The sequence below is a fragment of the Pecten maximus genome, chromosome 7 (assembly GCF_902652985.1).
Source record: "Pecten maximus chromosome 7, xPecMax1.1, whole genome shotgun sequence".
In the NCBI taxonomy this organism is placed as follows: Eukaryota; Metazoa; Mollusca; class Bivalvia; order Pectinida; family Pectinidae; genus Pecten; species Pecten maximus.
The window spans coordinates 29,517,798-29,540,587 of NC_047021.1; the positions used below are offsets into that span (position 1 = coordinate 29,517,798).

Below are 22,790 nucleotides of genomic sequence, written 5' to 3' on the forward strand. Positions count from 1 at the left end.
ATATTTTCAGTGTCTGAATTTGTTGAAAAAATGTTTGTGGCTTTTAGGGTTAGTATAACTGCTGATATTGTACAAGTGAAAATTTAATTGATCAAATATAGATATTAAACTGTTGACTTTTTACCCATATTTGGACTGATGTGTTGTTATTGATAGCAGAAGCCTTATGCTTACACAAACTATGATCACCTTCCATAACAAATTGCCAAATTGAGTGCTAGATACAGTCGAGCCAAAATGAATTACTGCACCATACAGCTGTTCTGTCCAAAAACGCAAAACTGCTCAAATGTTTTTATTAATCTTGTTACACGGAAGAATTGCAAAGAATAACGATAATATTTTTGATGGAAGCTGCATACGGAAGGTTCATTTCTTTTTATCAGAAAAAAACCCAAAGAATTACCATCCTTGTTCGGAAGCAACGTACAGATTGTGTTGATTCTTTTTGTAAGGAAGAATGACAAAGAACAATGTCCCTTATTGTTTGGAAGCAACATATAGAAGGCGTCGATTCTTTTTGTAAGAAGAAACAAAGAACAATGTTCCTTGTTCTTTGGAAGCAACATATAGAAGGCGTCGATACCGTAAATACCTAGGAGGTGACTTTTGATCAGACATAGATCCTAGATGTTGTGGAGCAACATACTGGTATAGAATCGCACTCCAGCCAAGCCTCTGACTCAACAGCAAATATTGTCACTAAGAACGCTCACTAAAAATTATTTATTTTACGTTACAGTGGAAAACGCTGAATACCAAATAATTTATAATAAGAATAAAGTACTTGACATACCTTCTAAACCAGCAGTTTTGTACCAGCTAGGGTGACGATACTTGGCGCTATTTTTGCTCGTGATCTGTATTGTGTTGTCTTACGTTCCATCCGACAATTTGATTTATTTAGGGCCGAAAGACACTAGACAAAAAGGAAATTCACAGAAAAGCACACATCAAACTTGAACTTAAATGTGATATTTCAAACGAACTGGTTTAAAACATATTTTATGGAAGAGTTCTCGTACACATAAATAATCACATCATCGATACAGACAAACAATGGTGTAGTATCGAATAATCGTTTCTATGGAACAACATTAAGAAAAAGATATCATGAGTCCGTTTGATATCGGAGCATTGGAAATGATTGACATTAAGAGGCTGACGAAGGCATGACAAAAACAAGTATCTTTATTTCGTAGAATATAACTGTGGGTGGTATATGTATCACCAATACTAACCCAATTTTCATCTGGCCCGGACACCGGTCTCGGACATTCTGACAGTTAGATGTTTGGTGTCAGGGCCCAGATATGACGCATTTTGTTCATTGCAGTTTTAACTATGATATTTTCTAGATCCTGTTTACGGCTGATGGCAGTTTCATGATAATGTAATAAGGGATGGTCATTACCCAATTTGTAACTTTTAAAAAACGCGTTTCCTGCTAATTTTGCTTATTAAATGGTGGTATAAGGCGGTATAGATTTAAATACAAAACTGTGACGTTTTCAAGACATTTTCAAAATTCGTTACATCATCTGAACACAGTGGATTATACAACGGATGGAAATATATGTACAGGCCTTCAACACGAAACAAAACCCAGTATCACTGCTGAATGGATCATATTCAATGAATCTAGCTGACGACCATCTTTCCGACAGATGGTCGTCGTCAGCCTGAGTAGTGTAAGCAAAATAAATCACACAACACAAACCATCGCATCCTAGCACATAAATATAGTAGAGCATTTCAGTACCCACAGCAAAACTTTACCTCGCAACACCGACGCCGCAAACATAAAAATGAGGAAAAAAAAACACATAAAAACAAATAGATAAAAATGCCGTTATATATTTATTATGACCATGAAACTATTACCGATATTTAATAGCTCTGATAGTATAACATCGCACGTGTCCCCCAGCTGATTTACACCATTAATTAACTGCCAGCTGCCATGTAAGTATACTAGCCGGTTCGTACTATATCATGTTCCTATATAGGTGCCAAGAAATGAGAACATTCGACGTTTGCTCTGAATTCTTTTAGCCTTTTGTGTTGTCTAACTTACTGACTGCAGTACGTTTCAAGTTTTACGTGTATTTTGCATAAACATATTGACTTATCTGGGTAATTTTATGGTGCCTCGTATTTGGATAGTCAAAATTAATTACACCAAATGGCACAATTTATCTACATGTATCTATCTATTTATTTATTGTATAGGGCGGAACCCCTAGGATAACTGTGCTGAGCATGACCAGGTTAGCCAGTGCTTACAAATAAATATAGCTAAGCCCATGTAGGTATGGTCTGCTATACAATACCGAATAAACTTTCACAAAAGATATTTTCGATCTGTGCATTGCGATATGGTTTAAAACGGCGGTTCGTCACATTTTTGAGGGGACATTTTTTGCGTTTTTGCTTTCTCTCCTTGTCACTTGTTTGTTTGCAGGGTTTATCGCCCCATGAACAGACGGGGTCACTTTGAAGTGGGATCTCCTTGTAGTAGTTGGTGACTACCTCAATGAATAATTAACGTACTGGAGGCCCGTTGTATGCCATCCAGAGCAGTTAAGGTAAAGTGTCTTACCCAAGGACATAACCACGACTGCACAGTTTCATGGTCGGCGCTCTAACCACAGGGGCATGTGTAGTCTTATATTAAAAATAGCCAGAAATACCTATACATGTATATATAAAGGCTTTACATATATATAGGTATTTCTGGATATATTTTTTAACTAACCGACTGCGTTATCGTGGCCCTTTTGTCCTCCGTGTCACCGCAAAACTTAGATAAACCAATAAATGATCAATGTCAAAACAAAATTGTGTTTATTTGTTCAAGTTTCTTATTTAGTTTTCCTGTCACAAAAATCAATCTAAATGGCAAATATGTGCCCGTTTATTGATGTATTTAAAAATTACTGCATTTTGTCACCGCGAAAATGACCACATTACTAAAACGTAACTTATTGATCACTTAAGGTGCTTCAGTATACTTGTGCCGGGAAAGGTTTGAGAAATGAGCAAACGGTTTGTAATCAATGAAGTATGGAACGCCAATTTAACATATATTAAATTAATTGAACCTATCTTCAAATAATTTGAAGAAAGGTTCAATTAATTGAAGATAGGTTTAATTGAATTGAAGATATAGGTTCAATTCAATTGAAGATAGGTTCAATTATTTGTACCTATCTTTAATTATTTAAAGATAGGTACAATTGAATTGAACCTATCTTTAATTCAATTGAACATATCTCTAATTGAATTGAACCTATCTCTTATTAAATTAAACCTATCTTCAAATACAACATATCCTTAATTATATTAAACCTATCTTCAATTCAATTGGACCTATCTTTAAATCAATTGCACCTATCTTTAAATCTTTAATTCGTCCCTTTTCCCTATTTGTTCGTAATTGAAGATAGGTTCAATTCAATTAGAGATAGGTTCAATTCAATTGAAGATAGGTCCAATTTAATTAGAGATAGATTCAAATCAATTGAAGATAGGTTCAATTAGTCTTATTTAAACCTATCTTTAATATAATTGTACCTATCTTCAATTGAATTGAACCTATCTCTAATTGAATTGAACCTATCTTCAAATACAACATATCCTTAATTATATTAAACCTATCTTCAATTCAGTTGGACCTATCTTTAAATCAATTGCACCAATGATCTTTAATTCGTACCTTTGTACCTATTTGTTCATAATTGAAGATAGATTCAATCAGAGACATATATACAGAGATAAGTAACATCGCTATTTCTCCGTACAAGTGGTGGCTCCCTTTATTCGTGACCACTCAAGCATATCCCTTATCGAGAGCGCCCTGTCCCCTATCAAACACACGCGAGCACTGGTAAATCGGGCTTTGCGCATGTGTGTATCGATGTACTGGAACTTATTCGACATGTTCTGGTTAATCCGCCATTACGTCAGACCAAAACATCGTCATTTTAAATACACACAAAAAGCACATCGTTTTATTTTGGCCACTACAAAAGTTACCACATTAACCAAAAACTATCAAACTTATGGGATATAGTCTTATTGATCATGCACATTGTTGTCATTTATCCGTATTTTCGAAAATCCATTGGGTCCTATTCGACATGTCCAAGTTTGTAATTAAGCCGCCATTACGTCAGACCAAAACATCGTCAATTTTAAACGCACATAAAAAGCACATCGTTTTATTTAGGCCACTACAAATGTTACCACATTAACCAAAAACTATGATACTTATGGGATATAATCTTATTGATCATGCACATTGTTGTCATTTATCCGTATTTTCGAAAATCCATTGGGTCCTATGTCCAAGTTTTGTAATTAAGCAGCCATTACGTCAGACCAAAACATCGTCAATTTTAAACGCACACAAAAAACACATCGGTTTATTTAGGCCACTATAAAAGTTACCACATTAACCAAAAACTATATCATACTTATGGGATATAGTCTTATTGATCATGCACATTGTTGTCATTTATCCGTATTTTCGAAAATCCATTGGGTCCTATGTCCAAGTTTTGTAATTAAGCCGCCATTACGTCAGACCAAAACATCGTCAATTTTAAACGCACACAAAAATCACATCGTTTTATCTAGGCCACTACAAAAGTTACCACATTAACTTAAAACTATCATACTTATGGAATATGGTCTTGTTTATCATGCACATTGTTGTCATTTATCCGTATTCTCGAAAACCCCATAGGGACTTTTCGAAAATTGGAGATTCCCGCCTATCTTTCCTGCGGTGAGGTTGACTTTCATACTCAAAATACAAACACTTGGACAGCAAATTGTGATATATTTCATATTGATGACACTTCTGCACTTTGATATTAATAAAATTAAAGCACATAATTGGATCTTGGTGATGATTTCAAATAGAAATTATCGATAATTATGTGTGTGGTTTTCACGATTTCTCTAATATGGCGTCAAGTGAAGACTGAACCGAGCGACCGCAAAGGATTGTGGGAAGGTCAGGGGCCACTCTGTTAACACAAGGGCAAATAGAGAGTTACCAATCTCTCTGTATATATGTATCTGGTTGTTTCAATTAGAGATAGGTTCAATTCAATTGAAGATAGGTACAATTCAATTACAGATAGGTTCAAATCAATTGAAGATAGGTCCAATTAGTCTTATTTAAACCTATCTTTAATATAATTGTACATATCTTCAATTGAATTAAACCTATCTCTAATATTGAATTGAACCTATCTTCAAATACAACATATCCTTAATTAAATTGCACCTGTCTTTAATTCAATTGAAGCTATCTTTAATTCGTCCCTTTTCCCTTTTTGTTCGTAATTGAAGATAGGTTCAATCAATTAGAGATCTACTGTAGATTTTTAGCAATCGTCGATCAAATTTTATTCTTTTAGTTTTACTAGAATGAAGGCTCAACCGTACAGTATATATCTAAGAGCTTTTTTTTATTATTAAAAACATGAAGTTCTCTAAGATAATAAAAAAAAATGAAAAATAAATAAATAAACCTTCGGACTTGTTTCACTCCCTGACGTATTGTGTTTCGTTTAGATGCTGGTAACGAGGATGTATGCACGATCAAAATAAAGCTTGTCGTGACGTCGTTAACCTGATGGATATGACGTAGTGAATGTCCTGTTACCCATATGGAGCGAAGCTACCGAAACCGAATTTGATTACTTGTTAGCCAGACGCCATATTTTTGTAATTTGACGATGGAAAGAACATCGTAAGGAAACTATTTCCAGAGAAATCTCCATTCCAACATCAAACAGCTGACAAAAAGCTGGTGTGCAAGAAAGCTGTGTAGATTTTTTATCATAAAATGACGATTTTACCGAAAAAGAAAGCAACTAAAGACAAGAATGAAGTTGAATCGTCAGACCATTCCAAAGGACATCATCCATCTACCCCAGAAAATCGACACGATAAAGTGAATCGGACTCGAAGCTCTCCGACGAGATGGCTTCCTTCAACATCTAGAGACGATAATACATCCACACTCGAGGCAGGTTGTTCGTACGAAGGACACGAACCTGCCCCTGGTCATAATAAGCGGAGACATAGGTCTTCGCCCCATCGAAACGTCCGGAAACATCGAGGTCACGGTCAGGGAGGTGCCAGTCCGTCCCGAGAGTACGATGAGGAAGGCTACAATAGTGAGGACGAGTACAATCCCCCCTCGTACCCCACTGACAACATAGACGAGGTGGGCACACATGACATTCCATTGTCTTCACTATAGATAGGTTCTGTCACATCCAAAAGTCGGTTTCGATTACGTAATCTGACCTGTGCTAGCATGTATCATAACACTGACAGTTACAATGAAAGTATTCTGTATATAATATGACTTTCTTGACATATCCTCCTGTCAATGTCCATGTTTTCAAACTTTTGAGCTGGTTGGGAAACTCCCCCCCCCCCCGCGGAAAGTTGAGAAATCTCAATTTTGTAGACTTTAATTCAAATTTTACAATTAAGTGCGCCTTATATTATACTTTTTTATGAAAACTGCACCTCTTTCGCTTAATTTGAAAAAAAAGTTTTTGTTGAATTTCTTAGTTTTTACACCTGAGAGACCCGAATGGTTTGATGGGGGTTTGATGAAACACAAAATCTAGAGGGCCAATACAGGGTTTGAGGTGCATTACTGAATCAATAATGCATGGGTGACGATTACGGGTTGGGCAATTTGGCGCAATGTATATGCAAAAAACATGTATTTATTACTAAGCATACAATAAATAGAGGATATCTAACAGTGTCTTTGTAATACCAAATATATTTCACGAGTGGGGCTAATATTAGCCACACGAGTGAAATATATTTGGTTTTACTGAAGACACTGTTAGATATTCTGTTTATTACATTTTTTATCAACGAAAACCCTACCCCGTATGCTAACTAGGACTACAGGGAACAAAAACAAAACAAAAAAAAACAAAAAAAGTAGTTTCCCCTGTCCATGCGCTGACATATATGTCGGGTTTTCTGATTGGTCAATCATTTTGGTATTTTCTAATCATTAATTTGATTGGTCAATTCAGCAAAAGTGATATTTTTCACTAGTGAAAAATATGATATTCTTCACTAGTGAAAAATATCACTTTTATAGAATGAATAATTTTTGATATTTCACTGGTAAAAATGTAATAAAGGACTTTATTGGAAATAAGCATGTTAGGGATCAAGCCCAAGACCTCTACAGAAAATTGACCTTTGTTGCTTTGGTGCCTTCTTCTTACTCAAGTCTTAACTTGTTCCAAAAGCATCTCTGTTAACTGAGAAACTTGAGGATTAGTTCTCTCCTTGAGGGGGAGTATGTAAACCTAGGAAATACTAGGCGCAATATACTCATTGTTTAATCATGTTGAATATCATGTATGCTTAAATGAGGAATCTACTATACTTGATACATGATTGAGCATGCATACTGTAAATAGAATAATAAAAACAGGTGGTTAAGAAGCAGACACGCTTATAAGAAGACCGATGACTGCTATTGCTATTGCTATGATTAATTGTTAGCCCAATAGGAATGATATTGAAACTATAGGATTGCTAATAAGCTAGTATTGCAATTGATTCTAGAACCTAGTAGATCATTCTATGTTGGTATATTATGCATGATTTGATATATTTTTCAGTTGGAAAGATTATTTGATGCAACCATGAAAGATAAAAAAGGATGGACAATTAAGAAAATGGCTGAGGATGGAGCTTGTCTATTCAGGGCAGTTGGTATGTAGAATTCAAAGAAATTTGGATTCATTATAATAATGTATGTACTGGGTATACCATTTTAGTCTGAATCAGAATTTGATATCAGGATGTATTTTACAGGCTAAATATATATGATATTAATCTGATTTATGACAGATCATTGTAATTGGTTAGATTTAATTTTCACATGCATGTATATTAGTGTAACGTAGGACAAGCGTTCGAGTTGGTTTTTGGAATTGAAGACAATAAAAGAGATTATACAAAACAATATTTATTAACTATTATGTACAAAAGCAAATAGATATATTCACACAAACACACATTCACACCCCTTGCACACTCTGACATTCAATTATGGTTAAAGTCACAGAGTCGTCGACACAGAACAGCACAATACCGGTACAAGTACACATTAAAGGCACAAGTTCTCCTCTCAATGGACTTCAGAAACACATGAGTAACTGAACCGCAGTTCAGGTATATCCCTGCGTATGTCATGCACCTCCCACAGGGATGACTTACTACTATAAGTCTCAACAATACTTTCCCGCAGGTAAAGTATGTAGCAACTACTCAATGAGAGCTAGCTGGCTTTAATGTCATACCGTCAACAGCGTTAGACGTCACCGCTTCATGATCTAGTGACAGTAGTACGGACCTCCATTCCTTATCATCCTTGGCTCCTTGACCTGTCTGTTTATCACATCAGACCTCCTGAGGCTGACCGGAGTTTTCTACCGGTCCTGATGCCGAAGTCGTGGTGATTGTTCCGGTGTCCTATTGTCCAAGGAACTTCACTCCGTCATGAAAAGCTTAAAAACACACAATAACACATGTGACAATTTCACACCAAACACTCATGAATGCTAATTAACAACATATTTCCTAAAATGATATTCCAATAATATAATATTATACTATATACCCTAAATACTTGCTATCATAAACCTAAATATTATTAAATATTAACATAAAACACTAATAGAATCACGTGCCGGTCCATTCCTAACGCTACCACAATATACACCTATGATTCATATATGGCCCGTATGGGCTTCCATACATTTGTACACAGGTAAAACTCACTGACCTACTTTACCTATAAATGAACATTCATACCAATATTTACGGACATATCAATACAACAACTGCAAATAACCTATAATAAATGTCATAACATAACTATCACAACATAAACATTTATAAGCTATCAGATCAGCAACACCTATATAGACATATTATTACTAATCACCGCCACGCATGATTGGACCGTACACTAAGATATATACTAGAAATACATTTATCTGGAATACAAGACATTCTGAGATAGCAATTAGTGAAATAAACAGAAAGATATAACGTTAGTTACTCACCACAGTCTGTATTCCGTGCCTGTATCCATGATCAAAAGGATTCTCTGTATTCCGTGCCTGTATCCATGATCAAAAGGATTCTGACTACAGGTGGTTACACTACAGCCATTACTCACGGCATACCATACCTGTAGTGACGCTAACCGACCATTCGCACATGCACTTCCGCTCTGACCATACTTCCATTCGTGCCATACAAATATGCGCACACGATTACACACAAAACAACGTAAAGACATACATACACAACCCTATACCCACATGCGATCGTGACAATTAGTTTGGTTAGACTAACAGAAGATGTATCTGCTAGCAGTTGGCCCTGCATAAATTTTTCACAAACAAATGAACAGATTTATTAACCCATATCCACACTAGCAAAATGAACATGACAAAATGTAGGGATCACATGGACAATCTTAGTCGTCAAATTTGGTTGTTATATGACTACTTCAGGGAAAGGCTGTAGCTATTGCACAACAATTTCTTTATGTCGACTGATGTTGTGAGAGTGAACACTGTGTTCACATGTATATTCATTGTCAACACATACCTAACATGTGTAAACAATGTTTTTGGATTTATATGTTAATAGTAAACATTTTATTTCTTTTCCAGCTGACCAGGTATATGGGGACCAAGAGATGCATGCTGTTGTCAGAAAGCTGTGTGTAGAATACATGGTAAAAAAATTTATTCTTATTATTAGAATTATCACTGTTAAAAAGCTGTGATCTTGATGTACAGTATTTAAAAACAATTGCATGAAGTGTTCAAAAACATATTTTGATAAATTGTTTTCCCATGTCATTAAATAATAAATTTCATGATTTACAGGGCAAGAATGAAGATTATTTTTCACAATATGTAACTGAAGATTTTAACACATATCTGAACCGCAAGAAAATGGACCATTGTCATGGAAACCATGTTGAAATGCAAGCTATATCAGAAGTCTTCAATAGGCCCATTGAAGTTTACCAATATAGCATAGGTAATTATCATTGATTACCGGTAATTCTTGATCTTCAGCATGGAGTCTTGGTAAGGCTTTATACATGATAATTAACAGAAATAAATGGATGTCTGGTTTGTGTCATGAGGGAATCATCTTTACTCAAAACTAAATGGAGATGACATGCATTGCATGAACAATTAAGGATCTCGGATTAGTGAAATATTTAACGGTTATTTCCTGTTATATAGTGATGACTTCACTCGTAATTTCACGATATTATATCTTGCAGAACCAATCAATACATTTAGTGGTACATATAAAACAGAGAATGAACCAATCCGGATTAGTTATCATCGTAACACCCACTACAACTCTTGTGTAGACCCTTACAAGGCCACCATTGGGGTAGGCCTGGGATTACCAGGCTTTCAACCAGGGGTAAGTTCTGTTGTGTAATTCTTAACGACTAGCCACCAGTCAGGTGAGTAATATATTGCCAATATTTCAACAAGGATATTAGTGTGCATATCCGAACTTTACATAATTCTATTAATTACTATCAGGTCTTTTTGGTTTTTGATTTCCTTAAAATGTGGTAGGATTACCTATTGTGTTTGACTATTTTTATCTTTTGTTTTCAATCTTGCACCACAGAAATGGTATTCTGGTTTGAATAGGCACCTGATGCATGAAAAGTTACCAGTTAGGGATTGGGTTACAGTTCAGGTTACAATTATTGTACAAATCAGATTTAAGCATGTTAGATGTTTGTTGTTATATTATATTTGTGAATATTGCCATAATTTGTCTAATCTGCTTTACAGCTGGCAGAAAAGAATCTTATGGGTGATGCAGTTAAACAATCAGAAAAATTTCATTTAGAAAAGGTAGGTTCAAAAACTAGCGCATCTGATCTTTTAATTTATAAAACTAACAAAAGTAGCGCATCTGTTGGCCATACTGGTCATTCATGATGACTGTACTCTCCCTGATAGAGGCAATATACTGAATCTGGAATTTTTGTGATAAGATTTACTGCACTGGGTTATAAAGACTCCTACCATAAGTATCTTCATTCAGGTCTCATGGCTACTTACACTTTTTTAGATCTGAATGATCCATCATTAGTGACCCCATCAGAAAGGCATATTATAGTAATTCTAGAACTGATATGTTGCCTCAAAGAGGAGTTTACACATTTAAAAACACTTTTTTATGTAATATGCACACAGCTGTGAAACTTTTTGTGTAACATTAGAAAAAATGAAAAATAATTTCAGATTATCAAAATGTATGCTTATTGCATCTGTCATATAATATGATTATATCTCCCAATAATTATCCATATTCTTTATAACATTCAAAATAAATTTATTGCTTTAAGATCAAGTAAAAATGTTGATATCCATGTCGCGAACAAATCTCCCTTATTTTAGGCAAAAACCCTTTTGAATAATCCTCAATCTCTTTTTGGTCTCCAAAAAGTATGGCATGTATGTATTCAATCTTTCTTGTATGCAATATACATCCCAGTGAACCAGCGACAAAGTTATATCACAGTCTGTCCTTCCAGAACTTTTTTCTAAACTGTTACTGTTGAACCAGGCAATATTATTTAATGATTTCAACACATTGTTATATCGTCATAAGTCGTTGTGTGTTAAGGCTTTTTGAGATCATATACGCTCTGATTTTGACACTTGATTAGCTTCAGACACTGATACAGAGTTTTCTATGTGTAGTGTATGTTGGAGGACAAACTTCGTGAGACTGATTGGGAAGTGACCCAGGAGACCATAGAGGAGCAGGTGGCTCGGGAGTCTTACCTACAGTGGCTTCGTGACAATGAGACACAAGCACGTAGACAGGATACGGTATGAAAATACTTGTCTTAAAGCAGTCCATGTAAAAAGGACAGTTTATTTTAATCCATGCACTCAGCATTTTGGGAGGGGGATAATTTGTTGGCCCATTGTCAGTATAATGTAACCAGGTGGGATGTGCTGCTGGGTAACTTTGCCAGTATGCTTCAGTGAGGTAGCACTATAAATCATCAAAAGTTCTGGCCTATCACAAAGAGACTTAACATGAACATACCACAGCCTCCTAAAACACGCATATGCACTCGCCACACACATGCATGTTGCATGAATCGGAGGCCGTCCTTAAATGACCTTAGGTGTTGATAGGACGTCAAAAAAATTAATAATAAACCGAACCAAATTGTTCCATCTGTATGCAGAAGTTTCTATATCACATCAGTATCTTGAAAAATTTACTTTTCATATCAATGATATTTCTGAGTTATTTAAGGAGTTATGCCCCTTCAATAGATTTCCTTCCAAATATTTTGATATGGGAGTGGGATCAGAAAGTAAGCGTTTGACTTGTATTTCCATTTAACTTTAAATTATAGAATTTAGCTAAGAGTAATAACAATATCTTGACATATTTAAATGCTATAAGTCATATTTATAAACTTGCATTGTAGCCCAAGTCTGCAAGTGCAACATGTAGTTCCTCTTCCGACGCTATGTACTTGAACACTCCATCAGAGCTGAGAGTTGGACGTTCACCACGGGCTAGGAGTAACCCGAATTCAGCACAAAACAGTCCCCAGAGACCAGAATGTCTTGACCAGGCCTCCCCACAACCAACACTGCCTACTATTGGTGCAGGTAATCTCATAATCATGATTGCGTTCTTTATAAAAAGGAGACAGTAGTCTGAAAAATCAGATTAAAGTGAATTGAAATATTTATTCTTAAATAATGTTACTGAATATGCAAGCATATCTTCTGAAAGTTTATGGTGCGTTCATGATGAATAGCACTATTTCAAATATTCATACAAAGGATTTTGATGTCGTCCCTCCGTAAACGATTCTTGTTATCACTATTTCTCAGAAAGTACTGAAGGGATCTTTCTCAAATTTGACATGTAGGTTCCCCTTGGTCCCTAGATGTGCATATTGCATTTTGGGACTGATGAGAAAAACCATGGCCGACAGGCAGCCATCTTGGATTTTGACAATTGAAGTTTGTTACTGCTAGTTCTCTAATTTCATATGTAGGTTCCCCTTGATCCCTAGTTATGCATATTCCGGTATAGGATCAACCTGACAGCAGCCAGCCATCTTGGATTTTGACAATTGAAACTCCATTAATAGTTTCTTAAAGTACTAAATGACTATTATGGGGCTTTCTCAAATTTCAATGTAGAGGTTCTCCTTGGTCTCCAGTTGTGAATTCAAGTCTGATTGAAAGAACTAAATCGATGACATAGAGTATGGCCATCTTGGATTTTGACAATTGCAGGTTGCTCCTGCTATAAAATGTTATACACAGTTATTAAATGCTTTGAAGGAAGAGTGAAAAAAATGTAAAAGAAGAGAAAAGATCAGTCTTTCATTTGTCTGATATGGATCATTCAATGGTGGGCATCATGATCCCTCTGGGGTCTCGTCTTTTAATTTTTAGAAAAATGTGTACATTAATACTGGAGTTTCTTTTTGTAAACTGGAAAAAATTGCATGCCTCATTTATTTTTGTAAACTGGAAATATATAAATAAGTAATCGGTTGTTTCCCGGGCAAGCTCGTATTTTGCTTGGGATACAGCAGCTTTTCCAGTTGTTAAAATGGAGAGAAAAGAAAAATTCTTAAAATTTGTGAAACATATTCTTCAGGTTGGTTATATAAAGGTAATCTAACGCAACCAATAAAGTTATGGTTAGTGACGTTTCGATAATAGCTCCTTCCTCAGATGGTAATAGAAGATGGTAATAATCGTCGACGGTGTGATAGTGTACAAGCAAAAAGGCTTCACTTCCAAAGATTTTGACTTTGCTACTCTAGTGAGCAGCCGCATTGTATCACTAGAAGCTTGTATAAGCCAGTTCAACCAGTTCAACCTGACAAAGTTGACTTTTTACAACTAGTCCATGTTTAAAGAATTTCCACGCTTTTGACTGCTGTAGGCATATTCTAGTCATATGGAGTTCAAACACAACACTGACAAACTATAGCCGTGAACAGCTTTATTAACGATCATTTGATAATTAGTATTCACCTGTCTTGGTTATCTATCATTACATGTATACCATCGCAGGTAACCTTATTCGGGCTCCCCATGGGATAAGGTAATAACATGTCCGATTTTTCATGTACTGATTTTGGTAACTTGACTTCCGACTGAGTAACCGGTTAATCGTTGACAAACCTAATCATAACGGAATGAGGCAACAAGAAAATATTGATAACAATATTCAACATCATTTTCGTAAAAGGTGTCTAGTGTATGTTTTTGGAACTGTATAATGAGTAAAACAATTGAGTGTTGTGGCAACCACCAGTTCAAAGAAAACCGATTTCCATCACAATGGAAAAAGCACAGAAACTCTCAGTTAGGTTTTAGCAACATTTTGTTGACATTGTCGCTGGTGAAGCACCAATTACATCACCAATTCCTGATGACTTACCCAATTTTGTTTTCGACAATTGACCTGAGAAACAAGGAATTAATTGTCAATAACCTTAGTATTGGTAGGTTAAGCATACATGCTCCTCTTTCATTCCAGGATCTCCAAAGCCTCAAAATGACCGCTCAATGTTAGGTGCTACTGGTGGTGGTGTCCAAGGCGCTATGGGTGGGAATCCTGACTTTGAAGAGACCAGTTCCCTCATGAACCAGTACCCATCAAATATGTTTGGTATGTTATGATAGTAAAAAGAATTTGTTATATTATAAGATTTTATATAAAAATATTAATACGAAATTGAGAGTTGAATTTGAATAAATTTTGGAGCGATCATATATTGAGATGATTTAGTTATTGTTTGTACCATTAGATGGCAAACCAGACAAGTTAACTTCCTAGATAACATGACCCTGATATGCTACCATAACTTTATGTATTTAAGGATTTTCTTTACTTGAAATTAACATGGAGCTTTTATATCAATATTTAGCATCCTTTACATAAAATAGACTGTTGGTAAAAGCAAATATTTACCCCGGGGTGTTAACTTGTTTATTAATTTAGGACAAAATTTAACATGACAGAGGTATTGTAGGGTACACAGAGTGGAACGAGGACGACATTCTGGCCCAGGTGATGGCCCAGTCCCAGCAAGAATACTTTGACTCTTTGAAGAAACATGCAGCTGCTTCATCTTCAGCCTCCTCTTCCTTCACCTTCTCTCCCACATCTTCATCATCATGGTCTGGCCCAAGTGGCAGTGGCCTGACTTCCATGAGTAGTCCTCCTTCAAGTTACCAGGGTCCTCACAGCTAACATATACCCCACTGTTGACTTATGTTAAGAGTAGTCAATTATTTCATATGTCTAGTTTATGTTCACTATATTTGATCAAATTTCATTTATCCTTGTTTTAGTAAAAAGAAGTTTTAGAAATCTTAATTGGAAAAATGAACACAAAACTCCTGTCAGAATTTTTGAAATGTTTTAATGAAAAAGCACGATCTTGAGTAAAATATAGAAAAACTCTGGAGGAACACTTTAATAATATTTATAAAGTGTATATGAAAAATATTGCTTATATAATTAGTAAACCAACCTAGTAAAATATAACTTTCACAGTTTAATTCTTCAGTGTACACATGTGCACTGAATAGTGAATTCATGGTCTCTAAGGAATTGCTCAGATATCTAACTACAACACAATCATTGGTAGAGAAACCTTACACCTTCAGTTAATCGAATTTAGGTCTGATGTGTCATTAAGCAAAATATCCATCATTTATGTTATTTAAGCAAGATGTATTTTAAAATGAAGGATTTGGTTGAGATATTTTCATCCACTTTCATTTTGTGACTGATGAGCAATGTTTTGAAGAGTAACTTTTTGATCAGAAGTTTCCACATTTATGTTATAGTGTTAAGGCATTCAGGTTAAAAACACATTATTAGCTACCAGAACTGTGTTATCAATTCATTTTTTTATTTAATTAAATTTAACACGTATTCAAAACTAGAGTATAAAACTTAGATGTGATCCCATCATTGTGATTTGTTATTTTGTTGTTTAAAAACATATGATTGGAGTGAAGAACATCCTGTTACAGTCGAACCTCCTTAAATCCCCAACCAGGAAATGAGTTCAGAAAATTTTGCTTTGCATTCAATGCTTTAACAAAACTCGGGTATCGGATCTTTTAATCCTTCGTTAATGAATACTTAAAACCAGTTACAAACTGTTAAATCATTTCCAAAATTACGTTCTCTAGAAAGTCACAATTTGTTTTTTTTTGTTTGTTTTTTTTCCTGGAAAGTGTCTATAATAACAAGGTTGAATCATTTTGTCGGTCTTGTATGCTCTTTCCTGATTTAAAAAAATATATATATATGTAAAAGATATAAGCAATGTATTAAAATCTAAAACACTTGAATGTATTTCAACAGACCTATGTTGGTATATGTAATAATATTAGTTTAGGACCACTTTTATGTAAATATTAAGTTGAGGTAACATCAGCTTAGGTGTTTTATAACTACCTTTATTTGCATTTATACAGTGTGCATGCTTCTCTCAATGGATGTGTCGATGATCAATTGAGTTTGTGTATGTTTCTTGAAAGCTTTTTGATGTGAGAAGGAAAAATATTTTGTTCATTTTCTTGGCTGTGGATATGATATTGAAATAATTCAGCCAGGTAATGACTGTGTGTGAATATGGATGTGAGGCCAGGATATCATTATGTAAGGGAGTAGAGGGTCAAATCTTTTTAGTCAAGACATTAAGGTATTTGCCAAATTTCAAAACCTACCAGATCCTGAATTCTATATACATTTAAAAATAATGTTGCTATTTTGGGTGGTGAATTAAGTGTTCAGAAAAGTCTTGTCTAACAATTGTACATGATAAAGAGAGAGAGAGAGTGAGAGAGAAAGAAAGAAGGGGAAAGGATATGGAATATTCATGTGTAGGATTATTACAGTGATAGTTATTCTCCACCAGAAAAAAATTTGAATTATTTCCTTATAAAGTATGATAACCTACCTAGTATCTTGGAACCACAAATTGAACACTGCACAAGCATTGTGATTTTCATGTAAAGGTGGAAATACACTTCAAATAAAGCGCCACATGTCGAGGCTTAATAGTCCATAACTTGGTGGAACTTTATTTAGAATAGGAGATGTTGTATGTTAATACGGTAGATTATTACACGAGTGTAACAGTTCCGCTCTCATATGGTACAGTGCTGTGTTGTATTTTATATCTTACGTTCACCATACTTAATATAAAAAAGTATGCACCAGATTTCAGCCGTATATTTTCTGGCTTTTGTTTGTGTAAGGATCGGTTGATAACCTACAAAACACAATTTATAATATTGATAACTTAGTTATTATGAGATGATATCTAAATTCATTATTTATTGCCAAACATTGAAACTATCAGCAAAAGCTGATGAATTCTAATTATCTGTCAAAAAGAACACCTTATTTGACAGTATCTAAGTGCTAAATCACTTACCTACTGATATTTATATATACATACGTATAATACGTGTAAAGTTTATACATTGGGGAAATAATAGGTCATATTTTTTGTACACTTTTATTTAAACTTAATTATATTATGGTACTATAACCTTTTGATTATTGGTGTACCTGTGCTAGAATCTTCATATTATTTGAGTAAAAAGTTCATTTTGGATTAATTTCTTTAAGTATGTATATCCAAAACATTGGTGTCCGTAAGGGCACTGTCCTTTTCTGTTGATTTTATATAGGATATTTCTGTGGAAATGTGGAGAGATGGAGAGATTGGAGACATGCAGTGATTATTTTACTAATTAGCAGTGAGTGTGATCCCATGTTTTAGTGATGTTATGTAACTACATAGTGTATGTCTGTAATATCCTGTTCTCATTGCCGTTTACAGGATAAGTTTTAAATATTTCTAATTTGATAGATTCTCTGTAATCAGATTTCAGTCCTTTGATCTGTTTTATTTGATTTCATGTTTAGTTCTTGGTACGTTTGATAAAGCAATTTAATCGTTGAATTTTAAATGATTTTGTGAATTTTCCCATTAGCATGTTATGTATGTTATCAACCATTGTCAAGGTTGGGTATAATTTTTTTGTGATTATATAAATGTGGAATATTTAAACGTTTTATGTCCTACTGTGGTTATGTGTTTTTGTTTATTTATTTTGAATGTGTGATATATACAGAGCCAGCCACCCCTTTATACGGCACATAAGAAATATCAGGACCACTGCTGAATGCTCCTCTTCATGTTTTAATATTACATGCTACCTTACATATTACACCTGTGATTGTGTTAGATTCGTTAGTGTTTACCTGAGTGTTATAATGTATATACATTTTTGTAGACATTTCAAAGGTGTCACTAGTTAACCAAGCAATGTCACCGTTCATAACACAGGGAATTGGCATGAATTATCAACCAAAAATCCATACGTTTTTAATTATCTTTAAATACATATGAGGAAAGTAGGTTTGAGAATTTGTGCCAAATCTCTGTGATTCATAAGTACAACCTGTAGGTTCAGAACGTTTTAGTATTAAAATCTGTAAGAGATTCATATCACAGTAAGATAGCAAAGTCATTGGATTCTTGTCGACATCATACATTTTGTGCAGATGATATTATGTTTAGTAAGATGCTGAATTTGTAGCAGTAACATATTGAGAGGTTATTTCCCAGGGTACATATTACCGGTGTAGGTTTGAAACATTGTAAATCCATAGTGTGCTAAGTGTGGAGACTTAAGGTGGCTGTATTTCTGATATCTGTGATCATTCAAGTTTGGCTTGAGTTATCAGTGCTATGTTTAGCTACATTTACTGTGGTAAAAATTGATTTTTTCCGACAGGGAGCAACGTTGGGTGATATTTGGTTAATTTACCTATATTTAGAGTAACACCTTTATGTATGTACCACAATTAAGACTTTGAGCCCAGTATTAATCATCAATTACTGAGAGCTTAGTTTTATGTTGGTGGTTTTTTTTTTTATTACTAATGCATTTTGGTATTGTAATTCTATTTTTCTTATGATGGATCATATTCTTGACAAAAAAATGAAAATAAAAACTTAGGTAGTTTGGATTAATTAAAATATTTTTGTGAATAAAAGTAAAGCAGAGGTACATAGTAGACAAAATGTTAAAAGTCACGTCTCATAAACATTTGTATATATACTTCAGTATATTAAAATTAATTTGAATGTTTTTTCCCATTTTGATAAAATATTGTCTCTTTTGCTGGTTCAACAAAAGAAGGCATATGGTCTGTGTGAAGTTATCCGTAAAAATGTTCAAATTACCAAAATTTCTTTCTTTTGATATTCTACAACTTTGTGGGATCACCAGAGATGCTTGTGAGCCATGGTGGAGGGTTAGAGTTGTGTCCCCTGTCGGCCAGAGTCGTGACACCTATGTTTTGTATATGGACACATGTCCATTTGTATTTGTTAATTCCCACAGAGTCAGGCACGGTGGGACAAAATGTTAGAAAGCAATCTATGTAACTCAATCATGTACTGAGGACAAATAAAGTTCACATTTCAGTTCATTGACTCAGTTTCTTTATGGAAAGTTATTTGATTTCTGTAGATTTTACCGAGAAAGGGATTTAACATGTGATTTAAGTAGATTTAACATGTGATTTAAGTAGATTTTACCGAAAAATGGATTTAAAATGTGATTTAAGTAGATTTTACCGAGAAAGGGATTTAAAATGTGATTTAAGTAGATTTTGCCGAGAAAGGGATTTAAAATGTGATTTAAGTAGATTTTGCCGAGAAAGGGATTTAACATGTGATTGAAGTAGATTTTACTGAGAAAGGGATTTAACATGTGATTGAAGTAGCCAAGTTAGGATGAAGTGGTATCCTATTATCTCCGCGTGACCTCTCAAAATAGAAAAAACTACACTTTACCTCCATTGTCATCAGCTGCAACCATCATTCAGAAGTATGCACTAGAATGGTATAATACTCTTGTTGTATGCTGTCAACATTAACATCATTAGAGTGGACGGTCTACTTTTCCAACTGTTACAAAGAAGAACTAGGCAGCATTGCATGAGGGATTGTACAATATGAGCACCTTTCAACACACCTAGGAAACTTAAAATATGTCAGAAGAAAGAAAATCTGAATCTAGATGGGGAAGTGAAGATACAGAAAAGATACAGATTTTACAAGCAAAGAAGAAGTAACAGTTGTAGTTAATATTGTTCCGTGTTGTTTTTAGGTAAATTTGAATGTTAGTTTTGTTTACAGTATGGAATTATTTCTAAGGTTCAAGTCGCTATGTGATTGTGTTATTATTTCTTAAATGCTGATACTCTGAGATTTCTATTGTCAGCACCAGAGGCGCGAACAAGCCATATTTGCTCTAAGTATCGTCAAAAAATCAATTAAAAAGTTTCATTTTGCCATCGGATGACATTACATCATGTACAAGTGGGAGGTAAGCTTAAAAAGCAGGATCGTGTTATGAGGACTCGTTAGGTGACAATGATAGTCTTTCTTATGGCTGACACTAGAGAACTATCTGGTGATGAGATTCGGGTCTTCCACATTCAGTCCAATAAGTTCAGTCTTCGCTAGCCAGGGCTTCTGATTACGTTACACTCCACGAACGTGAACGTGAACGTGAAGTGTAATGTAATCAGAAGCCTTGGCTAGCGAAGATGAATAAGTTCTTGCATACGACTTATTGAATGTCAAACTTAGATATTTGACATTCAAACATCACACTCTCAACATTTGACTATACATTAACCGGGGCAGATAAGCAGGGACAGTAGATACCCCTGACATAGCACTATTTTTATCTTTCCTGCTATCTCACTACCTATATGTCAGCATTACGATAACGGTAGTTCTCTGCTGTATATATATATACACTAATTAATTATAGGGTAATACAAACAGATGACACCTCGTCCCTCTCGTTGTTCACCCCTGTCGGTGTTATCGGAATATCGGTAACCGTGTGGATATATAAACCTTTAACACAGGTAACTAGGTTATGTAATCTGTGACTTTGTGCACTCACTTAATGAACTGGGGAATGCCTACATGACATGCAGAAAACAGATCATGAACAGACAACGAAAAAATCTTTCTTTATGTGGCACAAATGGCAAACATATGAGAATTGATTTTTATATTTTTTTTTCCTGACAAATTGTCACTTCGTTAAGATATGAAACGTAGCAAGCCTTACAAGTTAAGTTGTATAATCTTGACTCTTTCGATTTACCTGATGTTAATTTTCCATTTCTAGACAGTAACATTCCTGCTTCCATTACTTACGTTGTTTATATGCCACAGTGGATGCGATATCCAAGACAAGAAAGCTTTTCGAGAGAAAGTCTTATGGTTTTATAGTCAACATCACGATCCTGTATGAAATATTCTACCACCTTGTACAATATGGAGTTTGACGCGTTGTTTTATAAACCCTTTATTTCCATTGTCTCCATTCGTTTGTTATTTCGAGTGCGTGGCGCTGCCGGGGTTTTACCTAAATTTTGACCTACATTTCATGGCGGGTGTCGTCGATGAAAAATACTAAACGGGTTTCCATGTTTGTTCCCATTTTGTCATTTTTTTTAATTGATATTGGATTAAAATTACAGTTTCTTTTCACGTGTATATCTTTTTGTTAATTGTAGCTTGACGAACTGTGTACAACTAAGTAAGGTTTTCTGCTAATTACCGTTGACCTACAGGACATTGTATATCACAGGGTGGCAATAGGAAATGTTTATGCCAAAGCATATGGATACACATCTTCGCTAGCCAAGGCTTCTGATTACGTTACACTCCACGAACCCTTGGCAGATATAGGCGTCAGTTCTGGCCCTCTAGCGGTGATTCGAAATTACCACCCTTCACGCATGAAATTTTCGACCAATCAAAACAAGCGTTACCGATTTACTTCATCGGTGATGTTTACAAACACACATCGAGGTTTGGTGTCATTTCGATGAGATATGTGATCAATGACTTATATGAATTGATCAAACACTGCGAATGTTCCCCCAAAGATTGTGATGTTTGTATTTAGGTAAAATGCCATGACATAGTCCGCAATGTAGCTCTGTACTGGGTGCCGCATTTTTTGTTTACTGCGAAACCAAGCCAGAATGTAAAACGCGATTTGATTGGGTGCCCTGGGATTCCAGGGCGCGACGGTTTGAACACGACTATATCCGCCAAGGGTTCGTGGAGTGTAACGTAATCAGAAGCCTTGGCTAGCGAAGATGATGGATACAGAATATCTCGTTTTCATTTTATTTTCTTACATTTTACATTGCTTGCCTATTTCATAAATGTCTTCAAATGCAGTATTACAAAATGTGTAATCTTGTTGAATGGTTATCATACGACACACATGTGCAATACTGATTTTTAAAAAAAATTATTTTACTGATGCTATGGACGTTGAGTCAAATCCAGGCCCGATTATGGCGAACTTTCTGTTTTTCATTTAAACATTAGGAGTGTGAGAAACAAAATTGAATATATTGAAAACATTGCAGGTGAGTATGATGTGATTTGTCTTACTGAAACTCATCTCGATGTTGGAGTTCCAATAGGTGAGTTATTGGTTGATGGTTTTCATCCTCCTTTTAGACTTGATAGGAATATTGCGGAGGAGGAATCTTAGTATATT

General features: G+C 35.0%; 1 protein-coding gene across 1 annotated transcript; it reads left to right on the top strand.

The window, feature by feature from the left end:
• The first annotated feature begins 5,707 nt into the window (after positions 1-5,707).
• On the top strand, positions 5,708-19,669 carry LOC117330512 (OTU domain-containing protein 5-like). The gene is made up of 10 exons (XM_033888866.1): positions 5,708-6,247; positions 7,689-7,782; positions 9,759-9,823; positions 9,978-10,134; positions 10,388-10,536; positions 10,923-10,985; positions 11,841-11,972; positions 12,590-12,776; positions 14,677-14,808; positions 15,173-19,669. The coding sequence occupies exons 1-10, from the start codon at positions 5,864-5,866 to the stop codon at positions 15,391-15,393; spliced, it is 1,584 nt and encodes a 527-aa protein (XP_033744757.1). The 5' UTR covers positions 5,708-5,863; the 3' UTR covers positions 15,394-19,669.
• Positions 19,670-22,790: the final 3,121 nt, after the last annotated feature.